Source organism: Boleophthalmus pectinirostris, unplaced genomic scaffold (assembly GCF_026225935.1).
Source record: "Boleophthalmus pectinirostris isolate CB_2022bp ecotype Guang Dong unplaced genomic scaffold, ASM2622593v1 HiC_scaffold_16, whole genome shotgun sequence".
Taxonomy (NCBI): domain Eukaryota; kingdom Metazoa; phylum Chordata; class Actinopteri; order Gobiiformes; family Gobiidae; genus Boleophthalmus; species Boleophthalmus pectinirostris.
The window spans coordinates 12,862,530-12,880,182 of NW_026571095.1; the positions used below are offsets into that span (position 1 = coordinate 12,862,530).

General features: G+C 38.9%; 3 protein-coding genes across 4 annotated transcripts in view; all 3 read left to right on the forward strand.

The window, feature by feature from the left end:
• Positions 1-413: 413 nt before the first annotated feature.
• Positions 414-8,076, forward strand: vps4b (vacuolar protein sorting 4 homolog B). 2 transcript variants are annotated; one of them, XM_020921760.2, is made up of 13 exons: positions 414-575; positions 2,610-2,721; positions 2,856-2,956; positions 4,834-4,945; positions 5,059-5,209; positions 5,315-5,373; positions 5,458-5,577; positions 5,660-5,816; positions 5,906-6,054; positions 6,133-6,214; positions 6,290-6,509; positions 6,678-6,818; positions 6,884-8,076. In XM_020921760.2, exons 1-13 carry the CDS (start codon positions 555-557, stop codon positions 6,983-6,985), a joined length of 1,527 nt encoding a protein of 508 aa, XP_020777419.1. In that variant the 5' UTR covers positions 414-554; the 3' UTR covers positions 6,986-8,076. The 2 variants fall into 2 exon arrangements, with proteins under 2 accessions (XP_020777419.1, XP_020777427.1); XM_020921768.2 differs by lacking the exons at positions 414-575; positions 2,610-2,721; positions 2,856-2,956 and adding an exon at positions 3,819-4,034.
• Positions 8,077-8,442: 366 nt separating this feature from the next.
• kdsr (3-ketodihydrosphingosine reductase) lies at positions 8,443-13,683 on the forward strand. Its single transcript, XM_020922363.2, has 10 exons — positions 8,443-8,911; positions 9,378-9,467; positions 9,577-9,633; positions 9,761-9,826; positions 9,924-10,019; positions 10,099-10,290; positions 10,618-10,701; positions 10,781-10,864; positions 11,014-11,115; positions 11,199-13,683. Exons 1-10 carry the CDS (start codon positions 8,723-8,725, stop codon positions 11,316-11,318), a joined length of 1,080 nt encoding a protein of 359 aa, XP_020778022.1. The 5' UTR covers positions 8,443-8,722; the 3' UTR covers positions 11,319-13,683.
• Positions 13,684-14,368: 685 nt separating this feature from the next.
• bcl2b (BCL2 apoptosis regulator b) overlaps positions 14,369-17,653 on the forward strand; it is a 32,805-nt gene continuing 29,520 nt past the window's right edge. The window contains exon 1 of the mRNA XM_055152059.1: positions 14,369-15,309. Within this exon, the coding sequence (XP_055008034.1) occupies positions 14,785-15,309 (525 nt within the window). The 5' untranslated portion in view covers positions 14,369-14,784. The remainder of the gene's footprint in view (positions 15,310-17,653) is intronic.

Genomic DNA, 17,653 nt, shown 5'->3' on the forward strand with positions numbered 1-17,653 from the left:
CCTAAAATGGTTTAACTCAGTCTACAGCTGCATCTGTGTGGTGTGTTGGCGCCCTCTTCAGGTCCAGATGAATGCGACGTCTGAAACTTGCACTCTGACACTAATAGATCCAGGCTCTGATCATGGATATACAATGACTAAATTGCAGTGTTTTTTTAATTTGTTTTTTTCTTTTTCATCAGTGCCTTTTCTCCCCAGAAGAATAAGACACAAGTAGGTTGAACAGGATGTCAGTTCCTGCAATTTGATCAGGTTTCTCTTCTTACAGACAGAGCTTCCATGCTGTCTGTCTTTGTTACCTTACGTCACCCCGTAACACCAATAATATTACACAAAATGTTATTCATTAATCAGCTGATTCTTAGCGAAGTTGTTTTTCTGGATCCAGAGCGGAGCGCGTGAGTCATTGAAGGGCAACTTCATTCCTGAGACTGGGCTGGTAACTTTCTGGGACGCATGTGTCATGGAGGCAGTGACAAGCAAACAGGAACTGAACGAGCTCTGATACGAAACCGAATTTGATCACAGGTGAAATCAGTTTTTATCTGAGATTCATGGAGCCAACGAACCTACAGGTGAGAGAGTAGCTGATGTTCTATGGTTGTGCTAATTAAGTGTATGCGCGTTTTCCTTATGTGGGCTACAGTAGTGTTATGCTTTTCACAACACCGTAGCAGCCTGTACACGTTACAAAGGAGTTACATAGCCCAATGGTCTATTTGGTCTATTTTGGCCTAATGAGAGAATAATAAATGTGTTATCTATTTGAGGGGTGGCATTGTACGTTTGTAAGTTGTCTACTTTTTCAAATTACTGCTGTTTTGCATCATCATTAAGACATGTTTGACCTCACATTTGGGGCAGGTTTAGTGATGACATCTAACAGTGATGCACCTTCAGACAGTTTGTTGTGCAGCGGCCAATAGATAGATAGCCCTTGTATTTGCCATTTCTTAGTTTTAAACAGCCACACAGAGCTACCGGTATGAACGTTTCCTAACCAGAATGAGGAGACAAAACATGAGCTTAGTCCATTTTAAAGTACTCACAGGTAAAAAAGCTTTGCGCTCTCACACCTTCTGTAGCTCCACTCTGTGAAAGATGACTCACGTAGGAGCGGTAGCACAGACTCTTTACATTACGAATATTTCACTTAGGCTAATTGTTTTAACTTAATACATTTTAGTCTTTAATTCAATTCTTTATACTTTTAACCATAATTAGGCTATATGAAATGAACTCCTTTTAGTCAAAATGACATGTATTACTTAGTTGTGTGTATAAACTTTATTCGAGTGTTCTTAATGAGAGGCTGGTCTGTTACCTTGAATCCTTTAATGTATTGGCAGAGGAGCAGAATGGGTTTAGGATGAAAAGAGCCTGTATAGATCACATATATTCTTATTCTTATTCTTGGTGCCACTTCCTTGTCCTTAACAAAAAGTACAAATATTTGGGACTTGTTTTGGATGAACATCTTACATTTGATGAAGGAATCAAAGCTCTGTCAGAATCAGCAGGTCGAGCCTTAGGTGCACTGATAAACAAAGTTAAAGCGTGTCGTGACCTGGGCTACAAAACCTACACTGAACTGTACAGGGCCTGTGTCTATCCTGTTCTGGACTATGGAGCTGGAGTCTGGGGTTACTGTAAACACACCCACAGTGAAAAAGTTGAGGTACTTTTTAGGCGTGCACAAAAAGGCGCCTAAACTTGCTCTGTATGGAGATATGGACTGGGAACCATGTGAAGTGAGACACATTTGTGACATGGTGCGGTTATGGAACAGGTTGGTTAATTTGCCAGACACAAGATTAACCAAACATGTATTTAACTGGAGTCTGTTACATAAATCGTCCTGGAGTAGAGAGATGGAGAACATTTTTGAGATTGCAGATCTCCAGTTTATTTACAGAAATAAGTTAATCTGTAGCGTTCGACAAGTGAGGAACATTTACTTTGATAAGTATAAACAAAAGTGGCACAATGACATCTTCTGTAAACCAAAATTAAGAACATATATCTTAATTAAAGACTGTTTTGGACCTGAACCATATGTCACCCTGAATCTGAGCAGAGGTCAGAGGTCAGTATGTGCCCAGATGAGGTGTGGGACTCTGCCTCTGGCCTTGGAGACGGGACGCTTCCACTCAGTCCCAGAGGAGGAGCGCACTTGTGTTCTGTGCGATTTAAAGGATATTGAAAATGAAATGCATTTTTTGTTTTACTGTCCTTTGTATCATGACCTTCGCTGTCAGTTGTTGTCTAATGTGTCTTTCTGTTGGTTTGTTATGTCTGATGAGGACAGACTTAAATATTTGTTTAAATGTAATGTTTTTAAGTTGGCTCAGTTTGTGCTGAAAGCCTGGGACCTCCGTAAGAGGACACTTTATGTTTGTTGTGTGATCTGTCTGCTTATTGTTTTATGTGTCTTATAAGTCCATGTGGGCTGGGCACCAACTAATGGTGCATGACACTAAATAAGTAAAATAAACTAAACTAAACTAAACTAAACTACTACAATGACTTCTAGGCTCTCACTGTCCTATAACTGCTTATCAAACGTCCACCAACCATACCTTAATAAACTAAATGTCTTTCTTATGTAGAAAGCGATTGCAATTGCTCAGAAGGCTTCACAGGAAGACCAGACTGGAAACTATGAAGAAGCTATTAGGTCCTATCAACATGCAGTCAAGATCTTTCTGCACATTCTGAAACGTGAGTCACATGTAAAATTTTCTGATGTTATTCTCCTCTCTCCATCTTCTAGACCTATCTTTATATGCTAATTTAGGCCTATTTATTTTAAAGGGTTGTTTATTTCATTCATAGTGTATGTTCTGTCTCATTAGGTGAGCCCCAGGGCAAGGATGGAAACCAGAAGATAAGAGACAGCTGTAAGAAATACCTGGACAGAGTGGAAGAACTGCAGGCCTACTTAGATAATAAACAGGTGGCTATGATATTGTTATAAATATATTTATGTCATTGTCTATTTACAAAGATTTACCAAGAGCATGAGTGTCTAAAAAGGATCTGATTAACCCAGTAATGGCTGTCAAAATTTGTTATGTAGAGGGCCTATTTAGTTCAGGCCTGAACAACAGCCAGCACAACACTAGGACATCAAAATTGAGACTAAACTGAGACTAGCTAAACCTAGACTAACAGGACTAAAGCAGGACTAGAACAGGACCAAACTTACCTCAAGCAAGGACAAGAAGAAATGTGTATGCACCCTAAATCAGTAAATCCCTAAAACTGTATTACATGTATCACTGACGGTTTGTGGACTAACTGTGATATGCAGGGCCTTCTTAAGTTTGAGTTTGTTTTATCTGGAAACATCTTTTAATGTTTTTTTTGTCTCCCTTCAGTTTAATCTGTGTGTATATATATATATATATATATATATATATATATATATATATATATATATATATATATATATATATACACATATACATATATATATATATATACACATATACACACACACACAAAATTTATCATTAATAAATTCCTGAATAAATTCCTGAATCTGATATAGTTCGGGTTTAGAAATGGTAGGACCCTGAAACACAATTTGATCTTTGGTGGAGAAAGTTTGGCGTCTGGCCTATAATTAGGCCTAGCCCTAATTACCATGTCACAAGTCTATCATGACATATTTTCACTAACTCCGGAGTTTTTGTTTGCTTTCTTATATTTATTCAGTTTGCAAGATAGAAAAGTGATTACATATAAATTAACTATAGTCTTATCTCTCTACTACGTAGTATTTTGGTGCGCCTTAAACGTGCGCGTTGACGTCATTACTTTCTGTACGCGAGGATCGACTTTTCAATGCGGAAGTTTCCACCTCGGGAGCGATCTTGAGAAGAAAAACAAGCCCCCTTTAACTAAATATTACACACTTTATAGTGTTTATTCTGCGAAATATTCTAAAGGGCTTTTAGGGTACTGAATCGTAGCTATATTTCTTACTGTTGGAGGATCGATTGGCCGCTATGGCTAACAATAATTTACAGGTAAGTTGTGGATGGACCAACCCAGGCTAAAATGCGCAAATACGCCAACAAAGTTGTTAACGTCGTGATCTAACCCGTACAAGTGACGGTGGCTTTATAAACATCGTTTAAAACACATAGGTGTGTTCATTATGACTAGTTTGATATTATTATGCTCATTAAAATGTTACTTATAATGGGTGTAGCATTAGCTGCTAGTTAGCATTTTGAGCTAAAGCTTCAACGCTGTTATAACAAGTTAAAACGAAATAGAGGAACCAAAATCGTCCTTTCTTCTTTCGTAATATGAAATCGTAAAGAATCGTGTTCTGTAAAGTTAAACTCTGAGCCTCATATTAGGTTTGTTACTTAATTTAACACTAATAAGATTAAGGTTTCGGTGTCACTTAACTGGTTTCAGCTTTTAAAATTCGCACCTGCCGCAAAATACGCTTTGTTCTACTTGTTGTCTTATTTTATTATTTGATTTTATTTTTATTATAAATTATTGTTTTGGGTATTTCTATACATATTATATAATTTAACGTGACAATTTACGTTCTTACGTCAAACTCCCGTCAAAACAGGTGGAGCCATGTGCTTTAATACTCTGAAATAAATATTGGCCCCAACAACGGTTTTATGTTAAATACAATTTAGTATAACTAGTACTAGTACTGGTATACTAGTTTGCTAATATGTGTGTGTATGTATATGTCTCGTTTCAAATCATTCTTTTTATTTTAGCACAAAACAATAATACAACGTGGTTTTGGACACAGTACTGTCTGGTAAATGGTCTTTTATTTCTTTTATATAGAAAGCTATTGATCTTGCCAGCAAAGCAGCCCAGGAGGACAAAGCACAAAACTTCGAAGAGGCTCTACGATTGTATCAGGCCGCTGTCCAGTACTTCCTTCATGTTGTAAAATGTAAGTTATTCTCTATTGTGTGTTTGTAAACCAATGCTAAATGAAGCTACTTACAAGTCATATAAATGCCATTATACTGCTGTAATACAATTGATTATGCTATTCCTTTTCAGATGAAGCTCAGGGAGACAAAGCGAAACAGAGTATACGAGCAAAATGTGCTGAATACCTGGACAGAGCTGAGAAGTTGAAGGAATATCTAAAGAAGAAAGAAAAAGCTCCTCCCTCCAAGCCCGTTAAAGAATCTGGGAGTGAAGACAAAGGGTGCGTTTGAGGGCTGGGCAGCTGACAGCTGATGTCATGCAGTGATTTCTGTTTTTAGAGTTTAAAATGGTTACATTTTTAATATATGTATATTTTGTTATGCAGAAATGAAAGTGATGAAGGTGATGATCCAGAGAAAAAGAAGTTCCAAAATCAGCTCTCAGGTATTTATTTAATCATAATTGTTCATCAGTTAATTTTAAATATTTTAGACAATAAATGATGAGAATTTCTTCTTTTGTTCCCAGGTGCAATTGTTATGGAGAAACCAAACATTAAATGGAATGATGTTGCTGGTCTTGAAGGAGCAAAAGAAGCTTTAAAAGAAGCTGTTATTCTTCCAATCAAATTCCCCCACCTTTTTACAGGTACCCAGTGAGATTCACAGCTTTAAATCATCTGGCAAGAATGATAAGAATAACAATAACAACCATAACTTTTGTCTCAAAGGTAAGAGAACTCCTTGGAGAGGGATTTTGCTCTTTGGACCTCCAGGAACAGGAAAGTCATATTTGGCGAAAGCCGTAGCTACAGAGGCAAACAATTCAACCTTCTTCTCCATCTCCTCATCTGACCTCGTCTCTAAGTGGCTTGGGGAGAGTGAAAAGTAAGTGTAATCAAGAAGTTGAATTGTTTTTATAATTATGAATTGTCATGCAACAGCCAGTCTGTAAACTGCATATGATATGCCCATAGGCTGGTAAAAAATCTTTTTTGCCTGGCACGAGAACACAAACCTTCAATCATTTTCATTGATGAAATTGACTCTCTCTGTGGCTCCCGAAGTGAAAATGAGAGCGAGGCTGCCCGTCGTATAAAGACAGAATTTTTGGTGCAGATGCAAGGTACGTGATTGTAGACTTGATTTAAAGCTGCATAAACAGTGCCAATATACAGAGCAGTGACAATCTTTTATTCCGCAGGAGTGGGCAATAATAATGATGGAGTGTTAGTACTTGGAGCAACAAACATACCCTGGACTTTAGATTCAGCTATTCGAAGAAGGTAATTATTAATTGATAAATGTATGCAGTTGAAGCTTTTTTTTTGATTGAACATAACACAAATGTTGTCTCCCAGATTTGAAAAGAGGATTTACATCCCGCTGCCTGAAGAGCATGCCCGCTCCTTTATGTTCAAGCTCCATTTGGGGGCCACTCCCAACAGTCTTTCAGACTCAGACTTTGTAACTCTGGGCAAGAAGACAGATGGTTACTCTGGGGCAGATATCAGCATTATTGTTCGAGATGCTTTGATGCAGCCAGTTCGAAAGGTCCAATCTGCAACCCACTTCAAAAGGGTATGCCTGAAATCCTTATTTTAGTAATACAATAGTAATATAGGCCCAAATCGTCATTGCCGAGACAATTTAAGCAGTTGTCCAGCTGAACATTTTATTTTGCATTACTCTAAACTAATTTATTATTCAGAATTGTGTTATGGGTTTTAATGTAAACATTCTTTTTAGGTAAGAGGGCCATCAAGGAATGATCCAAACATACTTATGGATGACCTTTTGACACCTTGTTCACCTGGCGATCCCAACGCTATTGAAATGACATGGATGGAGGTGCCAGGAGAGAAGCTTTTGGAGCCAGTGGTGTCCATGGTAAGAGAAGAGTAACACTTGATCAACATACTGACAAACTGTTTGTAATGTATGTGTGTTTTCAGCCTGACATGCTGAGATCTCTGTCCAATACGAAGCCAACTGTAAATGATCAAGACCTGGAGAAGCTGAAAAAGTTCACAGAGGATTTTGGTCAGGAGGGCTAAATACACAGTTAAACTTAACCAAGCCAAAGCAATGTATTTGTGGTCATCTTTACTTGTGTTTCTCTCTGTCCTGGCCTATTTTTTTGGAAATTACTGGCCATGATAATATGCCTTTCTTCTCTCCTAAGAATGGACTGTGTGTATTTTAATTTAAGAGATTTAAAATGGCCCTGCATATAAATTGGTAATATTTTTTGCATTTTAAAAGTAAAGTAAACAAAGATTACAGAAAAAGGCACCCAGTGACTAATAGACTCTCAGTGATTGCCTCACTCAACGTAAGTGCCCCTTATGTGCTCTATGCGTTATATAAGGAAACATTTTCTAGCCTGTACTGTACTTTGAGGAATGTATTTGGACTAGGAGAGTGGTGTTAAGTGTGTATTTTCTGTTTTTCAGATTTTTTGAGGAATATCAAGTTTCTTAGGTCAGGATGTTTGTAGAGTTTGACCCAGGGAAAACTTTGCATTGTGTTTCAGTAGTTTTTTGTTTACTGTTTTTAATTCAACATGGTTAAAGGGGTGAAACACCAAAGGTGCCAGACCAGCATTATTTTAAACTCACTAGATATGAAATGCTAAATCACGATATGCTTTTCTCCACATTCTTTTGTACATATATTTTATTCTATGTACAAATTAGGTTTTTGTTCATTAAATGAACAGGAATATTTTTCCTGCTAACATGTAGCCTTACATTATGCAAATTTTAATATGTAAGGCAATACAATACATGTTAAAGCTCAGATTTTCTTTTATTTTTATAACATAGGAAAAGTTCAAGAATATGCGGCATGTAGCCATACATTGGAGTGTGCCTTCTACATGCAGAAGTTTTTGGTCAATTAAATGCTTGATCATAGCTTAAATAGACTATAACACTTGCACATTTCATGTATGCTCTAGTAGATCTTGTATACAACTGAACTTCGCTCTCATCAGGTCGACTTTATTTCTGTTTGGGAATATTATCTTATTTCACTGTAAATGTCTACTTATTATAGTCAACATAGAAATCTTTTCTAAGTGAAAAGGTCTGTATATCACACACTATATTTCCATATTGTAAATAAAGGTTAAAGCTGAAGGTGGTTCAAGCTCCAAGTCTGAAATGATTTCATTTGGTCCACTGTGGGTTTTCAAAGTAGGCTCAATACCCATTGGGAGTTGTGACATAATTACAAGAACAAAAACAGCTGAATCAATACTTTTAATGAAAAACATATATTTGAATTGATATTAGGTTAAATGGAGCAATAAACAAATCAATAAATGTAATAAAACCAGTGTTAATGTTTTGACACTAGTTTCATTTTGCTGTACGGGTGTCGAGTTTTTAGTTATTTCGGGGGTCCATGAAGTATATGAACATGGTCACAGCCTGAAAACTTTGGGAACCGATCTTACGAAAGACGCCGGGGCAGTAGGGGGCAGCGTAGACTTGTTCTGTGTGTTTGAGAGCACCAGAGGCCCCACAGAAGAAGCCAGTCGGATTTGTTTTGGTTTTGCGCTTTGTCACTGGTCCCGTGTCACCGGAGCAAAGGTCCACCACGCCTGCACTTTCACCTGGCCGCTGCACATTTCTGACATTCAGGCAAAGCGGGACTCCTCCTCCTCTGGGATCCGTGCTACGCCACACCTTCTCCGGGCCGCCGCCCCCTTCAAGCTCCGTTATTCCAGCCCAGAAACAGGCCCAGAAGCTAGTTAGCCACAAGCTAACGACTGTCTGCTTTTACTCATGTCATCGGAAGAAGCTTTGGGTTCATCGATTACGGACTGGCTGTTTGTCAACTCGTGGTGGCTGCTCTTGCCTTTCATCATGCTCCTTGTAGTCGTAGCCTTTATAGTGGCCTTTGTGTTGCTGTTATACATGATATCACCTCTAATCAGCCCCAAACCTCTCAAACTCAACGGGGCCCACGTCGTGGTAAGTCATGTGCTAACTTATTTGTAGCTTGACTAGAGTCAGTCAGACTCACAGTCAAAGTTGCAGATTGTAGCGACCACTTGCATTTATTGGCATAATGCTCTGATAGATACGTAACAATCTTCACAGACCTAAGAGGAGCCACATAGTTAAACAAAGTAAAAGAAGCGTTCAGTGGGAAATTAGACATTATCATTGTATGGACACGCCCACCCCGTGTTTAAACTGCGAAATTTAATACAAATAATGAATGATTCTGTAATATCAATTTTCTTACCCTGCTTACTTGGTGCAAATGGCTTATTTATTATTATAATATTATTTTTATTACTATTATGTTTTGATTCAGATCTAGGCATGTTTTAATTTGGGCTGTAATACTGCAGAAGATTGCTGTTGATATAGCTTTCATATCATACGAGCATTGGTTGTTAACATAAACGTTACTGGGATCTTGCTTTTGCAGGTGACAGGGGGATCTAGTGGAATTGGAAAATCCATTGCTATTGAGTGCTATCGACAAGGAGCTTTCATCACTTTGGTGGCACGAGATGAGGTTAGTACTGAATATTACAAGTTTAGTTTACAGATAGCAGGTTAGATTTTCAATCAGAACCCAAGAAGAAACTGTATGCAACGTTTGATTATAAGTCCTTCTGTTGTAGGCTAAATTGCTTCAAGCTAAGAAAGAAGTGGAAAAATTTGCCATCAATGACAAACAGGTATGCCTTTCTTGTATTTAGGTTTTATTTTATTTATTGCATTAGGTTAGTGTAAATGTTTTAATAGCATGTATGTAAAAGGTCTCTGGCTTTTGGCCTCATTGCACAACTGCCTCTGTGTATTCAGGTGGTGCTGTGCATATCAGTGGATGTTTCAAGTGACTACCATCAAGTGGAAAGCGTGATAAAACAGGTCGGTACTTTTTTTTTTTCTCACCTCCCTTCAGATTATTAACTGTATTTAAGAGTTTAATTTATTTAGCATGAGTACTAAATCCTTATGTCTGTAGGCTCAGGAAAAGTTGGGGCCTGTCGACATGCTTGTGAACTGTGCTGGCACCTCCATCTCTGGAAAATTTGAGGAAGTAGATGTGGACCGCTTTAAAGTAAGTTTATTCTTATTATTCTTATTTCAGCTGTTGCTTATCTATTCATATATCATGACCCTTTGCCTAATTTCAACAGAAAATGATGGAGGTGAACTACCTGGGCAGTGTGTACCCCACACGGGCAGTTATCACCACAATGAAGGAGCGCAGGATGGGTCGGATCATGTTCGTGTCCTCTCAAGCAGGACAAATAGGGCTGTTTGGATACACTGCATACTCCCCTTCCAAATTTGCCTTGCGTGGTCTTGCAGAATCACTGCAAATGGAGGTGAATTATTAATTTTTTATCAATTAGTATTTTGTTTGTCTGCTGGTCATTTTAAATCACATGTTTGTCACTACAACAGTCTTGTAACTAGTTACGAGTTTTGTATCTTTCTTTAGCCAGTTCAAATTGTCATTGTCTTCTTGGAGCACAGTTTTATATTATTATTACTTGTTTATTTAGTAGAAAAAGTACATGTTAATGGAAATGCAATAAATACCTGAAAGTTAAAACACCAGACTGTAGCTCAGGTGAAGTTGGAGAAATGTCTTGCTTAAGGGTACAATGTCAGTAACATATTAAGTTAATGGTGGTGGTTTATTTTTGCAGATCAAGCCGTACAACATCTACGTGACTGTTGCCTACCCCCCTGACACAGACACGCCTGGACTAGCTGAGGAAAATAAGACAAAGGTTTGTGTCACTATAATAAAATCTGACACTTGTGCAAAGAACTGTATGTATTTTAACTTTTCATCTTTTAATACATTAGCCTCTAGAGACAAAATTGATCTCTGAAACTTCTGGAGTTTGTCAACCTGAGCAAGTGGCTAAGATAGTTGTTCGGGATGCAGTGGTAAGAAGCATATTTGGTTCTCCCCCAAAATATGCTGTTCTTTGTTCAACTTATCTTTTGTGAAGATCCAATGACCCCTTTGCTCTTCTCTATGTCTCTGTACTCAATTAAAATATGAGCTTACCATTTCTGTTTTTACTGCTTTACAGCAAGGAAACTTCAATAGTTCAATAGGGCCAGATGGATACATGCTCTCAGCCCTAACCTGTGGAATGTCACCTGTCACCTCCATCACAGAGGGTCTTCAGCAGGTAGCACCACTGTACTGTTTTATATATTGGGTAATATATTGGGTTGTAACATTTATTTGAATGTGTCTGTTTTATCTCCACAGATTGTTACGATGGGTTTGTTCCGTACCATCGCCCTCTTCTACCTTGGCAGTTTTGACAGCATTGTGCGCCGATGCATGATTCAAAGGGAGCAGTCAAAAGCAGCAGACAAGAGGGAGTAACATCAGCCTTAGCTTCTCTGTAGCTTCCTGCTCTCCTTCCCTTTATAGTTTTTGTACTATGTTTGTCTATGGCAGTGGAGAAAAGGCCAAACTTTGTTTTTTTAAAAATACATTTCCATGGGAAAGAACAACATGCTGGGTTCAGACTTCATTGCCTTTGTGTTCTGGGACCACTGTTCTGCTACTATTAAATGCTGGCTATATGAAGAAAACATGTTACACATGTTGTGTTAAGTTTACACGTGCCATGTAAACTTAACACAACTCCTAAATTTGAAATATTAGCACAAAGTAATGGGGTTTCTCCTGTGCAGATGAAAAAATTATATTTCACTGAGATTCGTGGCTTTTTGTTATAGTGTTAGTATTTATACTACAGAAGACACAGGTGTTTTGTCCATAGTGATCAGACACACTAAAGCAATGTTTGTCCAAACTCGGCATAAACGTTTACTCTGCTCCAAGTATTTTAATTGCCCATCATCTAACAGCTGAGCATTCCAATATCTGCTTTTAATGTGCATTTCTGTGGAGAAATAAGGGTAGACTAAACATCCCATTCTTTGAAGCAGGTAGGCTTCAATGACGGTTCTTCATTGGTGTCCCTTTTCCAGCCCTACAGTGTTGTTGTTTTAGTCCTCAAAGAGCAGAAGCAACAGATAGCCTGTCTGACCGGTTGTGCCAAAAATGGCTTGAAAGTCTTTCCCACCAATATATCACAATGGATATATTGTGGCATGTATCACAACACTAGGTCCACCTAGTAATTTAGCAGTTTTCTCAAAAAGTCTCCTTTGTACCACAAGTCTTTGCAGGCAAAGCAGCTTCCCATTTGACTGAATAACTTTGCTATTTCAAGTTTTGTTATTGTGCTCTGTGAGTGAAAGATACAGAGTTCTGTTCAATTATATCAAACGTGTTTGAGTGTTTGCCTTGTTCCAAAACAAATTTAATCACACAAAATGCAAAAAACTATCCAAAATATTACATTTCAGATGCAGTGTAGGACCAAATCGTTTTGGGGAAATCATCTGCACGTATGTACTGTATGTGTGCTTTGTTTGCTGTGACTGAGCCAACCCCAGGGAAAAGAAAAGCCATTGTATTTTATAGTCTCTGGTTAAGTGCACCAAATTATTTAAATCTTACTTTGTTTACATACATATTAAGGCAGATAAAGTGAATATTAGTACCAACAGAACACCAGCATAGGTGGCAAAGGTTCACGTCATATGTGTTATGTGTAATAGCAAGCATGATGTGTTCACATGTTGTATATGCACACTGGTAGCCACCTGTGTTCCGCTCATATGTTCTGAGTTGGCAATAGATAGACAAACTCGCTGGTTCGAGTAGTTACTTTGCAGACTGACTGGGGGTGCTAGAGGCCTATTAAACTAAAGCTCATTATTATGGGCATGAATGAAAGGTAGAAGACGCTTGTACAACATGCACAAGACACCATAAAATTAGATCACCATTCCCTTGTGAGTTTGGTTAAGCCTTGAATATCTTTTGTTTGCTTTTGTTTTACACATAAGGATATAAAGTGGCTCACAAGTCTTCCATTGATCCATCACAAAATGGGAATGTACTTTAACATCACACAAATCAGTAAAGAGGAATTGTAATGATGAATACACCACTATTTAAATGCCAAATGTGTTAAGACAATTTTCTGTAAATGTGATGCATTATTTTGAGATTTTTTTGGATGTTGCTGCTTTGTTTTCTTAGAGGTTAGTTTGTGAAATCTGTGGAGGTTTTTGGGACCCATTCTAAGCCTTAAGACTACTGATAAAGCTATAAGAATGGACCTATCCACAGAGCTACTGGTTTACCTGTTCATTTGTTGACTTTTTCAATGTAAAATGCAAACTGTTTTTGTGTATTCTGTGAAATGTAGCCTTAATGGTATCCAACATATGAAAGTGAGAATGAATGAGTCACCTGTGATGAAGTTCTCATTTGATATTGGTGGGAGGCTTCAAAAGCTTTTCATGAAAAGTTTATTGCTTTTACTGAGGTAGCGACATATAGTTTCTAGAAAACAATGTAGCCATTTTAGCAGGTTTTATTTTACACCTTTAAGCTATGCAAATCAAGCTTATTCTTGTGTTATAGGAACATACTACTATTTAACAATCGCTGTTCTATATTTCTGTGTCATCATCATAGGTGATATGCAGTCATTAGTTTGAAAGTCACAATGCATAGTTCATTTAATCTAGTGTATGATTATTTTAATGTTCTGCCAAAAAACTTAACACATTCACCTTGTGTGCCATTGAGAGACCGTGTGAGAAGTTGTTTCTTTGTCTTATTTTCTTATGTGATAAAACTAAATAAATTTGTGAAGACAATATATTTTGTTGTAAAAATGTAACATTTGACACAAAAAAGACAAATGAAAAAAAAGAGTTTATGAATCTAAACAATTTTGTACAGCAGGTTTGAGCTTCCATCCACAAGGGGGTAGTTGTACCACATCAAAGGAGAGAGGGGATGGTCGTGTGCTTCTCATGAATTAATGAAAGGCGTGCGCGTGGTTCTTGAAACAGCATGGAGACCAGGAGGGTATACTGTGTGGAAGATTTATACAAACGTTAGAAGGGCAGAACTGGTAGCTGAAACCTCGTGATGTAGGGGGGTCTCTCCACAACTTTATTCTGGGAACTGGACTGTACTCTGCCTGAACTTACAGACCTACGTATGAATTTAAGGGGAATGAATGTCCAGCAACAGAAATATAATAACAGTCATAATCATAATCATAGAAGTTAAAAACATTGTTATAAATTCAAATAGGCCCATGAATCATCTCTCTCATAATGCAAAGCATTCAAGTAGGCCTATGTTGTTTCATGTCCATCGCAGTATTACTACAAATATTTCTTATAGGGCTGAGGCAAACCATATGTATCCAGACATGATTTTGCAGCTTTCATGAGCGATGTGTGAGCATGGATGGAGGCCATTACTTCCTGCCGCTGACGTCAGGACGCGTAACCGCGGAGTGCACGGCCGGCGGCGCGCAGGGAGCACGGAAAGAGGAGGATATGAGGAACCGAGAAGGGCTCAGTCCGACCTTGTCTGGCTCACAGTCACACACCCGGACGTGCACACGCGGCTGAAACTGTCGGCGGCTTTCAACTTTGACCACCATTCATTTTTTTTTCGCTGTGGTTCACGTCTGGGTGATGTGCACACAGGTCTACACTTTTCTTCCGCATATTTAATTTCTATGCAAAAAGAAGGTCGCCCATGTCGCTCCAAGGATTCGGGAAATGAACACCGCTGCTGCTGGCAGTATTTTGAGCTATCTTTTGGATTGCGTTGGGAGTTTTTAAAGCCTATTTAGGCCAACGTTCTCCTGTGCGTAAGAGTGCACATCTCACTTTATTATACCATGATGCGTTTGATTTAGGATTTCAACTCTCTTCTTGAAGTGCCAAATTAACCCGCAATGGCGAACGATTGCAATCGCAATATTGTGGAAAAGTACATTTGCCATAAACTCTCTAAACGTGGCTTCGCATGGGGCTTTCACGAAGACGCCGAGGATGAAGACGTCGCCAATAACGGGTCAATAGTTGCATCTTCTCCGGCTTTAGTGAATCGTCGGTGCCGCGAAGAGCGTCTGTGTTCGCGTTCCACTTCGACCGACCCACACGCGGCCATCCACAGAGTCTTGCGCGAAGCTGGGGATGAACTTGAGAGGCTGTACCAGCCCGACTTCACCGAGATGTCCAGGCAGCTGTATCTGACATCTTCCACGGCGCAGAGAAGGTTCGCCGAGGTTATAGACGAACTGTTCCGCGATGGAGTGAACTGGGGGAGGATTATTGCGTTTTTTGAGTTTGGTGGAACCGTGTGCGTGGAGTGCGCATCCAAAGAGGACATGTCATCCCAAGTGGACAACATCGCAGACTGGATGACGGAGTATTTGAATGGACCTCTCAACAGCTGGATTCAAGACAACGGGGGATGGGTAGGTCTCATTTCGCTTTGCTTATGAAGTCTTCCAGTGTTTGTGACTGGTTTATGAGCACATTACGATCCGGTGTGCTGTAGGTGTCATTTTTCACGCGATCCTATTTGGCCCAACCATGCCTAACCATTAACAAAATCCATAGTAAGATCTTGGTATTACGCAGAGATGTACGGCCTCTGTACTACTCCACCCTGATTCGCTCTCAACAGTGGCTGTCAAATCTGCTGAACCAATCCGACGCAGAGCTGTGTCACACCTCCCCACGCTCTGCTGGCACGTAGAAATAGAGTTCAGTCCTATCCATAGAGGAAGCATAGGTGAACGATCTCGGAGGAGCGCGCTTCCTAGTACATTTCGTCATATGTTATAACGTATGGAAGAATTGCGCTCTAGGCGTACGAGTGTGATTTGGGTCTGATTTTAGGTCATGGGTGCAGCGGAAACTGGGCCAGACACATATCAGCACGTGGGCAACCATTGGACTAATGTGTTCGGCCTCTGGTCATGGATGGACTCGATCCAGCTCTGGTCGCTGTTGCCCAAAATGTACTTAAAAATAATATACATTTATATAAAATGAAATATTATAAATGTATATCTCTATAATTATATCTATACTGTCTATAGTATAAGCTTACATTCTAGCCTAGTCTAATGTGTAGCCCCCTGGCCATAATAGTATAGAAAGCCCAAGCCTATTATGAAGTTAAAAAAAAAAAGATGCTCTGCAGTCTGCCTTGTGTCCAGCCTACTGAAGGTGGAACCAATAGGCTATACAGTAACCAGAATACTGAAGCTTAATTAGAGCAATTGCCTTTGTGAATGCAATAATGGCACGTCTCAATAGTCTCATATATGTTCAATTGATTTCACAGAAAAGTGAGATGATATCAGTAATTTTTATTCTGCAAACTTCTTTCAGGACTGCATAGAGTGGCACAACAGATTAATAGAACAATTACCAAAATTTTCAGCTTTAATACATTAATGCATGAATTACAAAAGATATTAATTTGTGTGAACTTTTTACATCTAACTACATCTAAAAAGTGCACTTCTGGACAAATTGAGTGTCCTCCAGCCACATTCCCAATGAAGAGCTCTACAGGCTCAATGGCCATTAAAGCTAATCTGCTACAAATTAACCAAAAAAACTCTTTTGATCAGAGCATAACATTTTGCCTCCATTTAGCCTGAAGGGATTGGATTTTGTATTTTTGGAGGGAGGGGTGGGAGGGGTCATCAATGATTCATACTGAACATTTCATCTCAAAGGGAGGACCATTTAACATTCCCCTTGAGTGCGTGCCTGGCCCCCGGAGGTGCCAGGTTGTGCCCCATTTCAAAGAGAGAACCAACAGTGGGGAGGGCCCTGAAGGTAACACGCTGCTAATGCGAACCTCTGTGTTTAACATGCAGTCCTGGGTTTCTTTCTGCACGGGAACTCTTTTGTCTGATTCTTAGACCTGTGCCTTGAAGCTGGCATGGTGAGATTGCCTGCTGGAAGTCCCGTGAGCCCAGCTATAGCACCACAATAATGTAGGTCATCAAGTCTAGCGTTTTCCAGCCGACTGCAGACGCTTCTCTGTCTGCTGTTCCGCTGTTCCCATAGAGACACAAATAGTGTTTATTTGATGGGATTATTTTAGGATTATTCAAAAGCATATGACCCCATGTTTAGTTCAGTAGGTTTTCTTTAATGAAATTACTTTGGTTCAATGTAATCTGGCTTTTACAATGGATCATTTTTGGGTTTAGCGGGCATATTGGATTGGAACAAGCACTTAGGTTGATTTATCCTCATTTGACTGCCTCTCAGGTCGGGAATTTCCTGAGTCGTGGGCTGCAGTTATTACCTGACATTTAATAACTGACACTGCAGGCACTGGCTTTGTCTAGAGTGAGTTTGTGTAACCAAGCTTCCCCATTCTAAAAAGCCATTGGGTTGTTTAATTATGACATCACAAGCCACATATGTTGATGTGTTACTTTTTTCCAATTTTTTCCTACATGTTTAGGACATTTGTATCGACATAACAATAAAATACCTAAGTATTATTACACTATTATTATAGTATATTATATTATATTTTTGTTTTTGGGTGGGTATATATGAATTCCCTCCTTCACTCTCTCAAACATACAGATATACAAAAATAGGATATTGCTTCAAGAAGGGCATCTGGCATTCATTGTTGGAGGTAGATATTGTGGAAGTGGAAACACTGAAAGTAAATAAATGTGGTGTTCTGAATTAGACTCAGATAAACAATATTAGATTTAAGAAGGCTAACATAACATAACTTTTTTATTTATTTTTGCCAAACCAGTAGTATTGCTG

Bases quoted from the DNA above. Each gene is read 5' to 3' on its own strand.
- kdsr (XM_020922363.2), top strand. From the start codon at position 8,723: ATGTCATCGGAAGAAGCTTTGGGTTCATCGATTACGGACTGGCTGTTT. The intron at 10,291-10,617 runs GTGAATTATTAA...TTATTTTTGCAG, and splicing joins CAGAATCACTGCAAATGGAG to ATCAAGCCGTACAACATCTA. The intron at 10,865-11,013 runs GTAAGAAGCATA...ACTGCTTTACAG, and splicing joins TAGTTGTTCGGGATGCAGTG to CAAGGAAACTTCAATAGTTC.
- vps4b (XM_020921760.2), top strand. From the start codon at position 555: ATGGAGCCAACGAACCTACAG. The intron at 5,578-5,659 runs GTACCCAGTGAG...TTTGTCTCAAAG, and splicing joins ATTCCCCCACCTTTTTACAG to GTAAGAGAACTCCTTGGAGA. The intron at 6,819-6,883 runs GTAAGAGAAGAG...GTGTGTTTTCAG, and splicing joins TGGAGCCAGTGGTGTCCATG to CCTGACATGCTGAGATCTCT.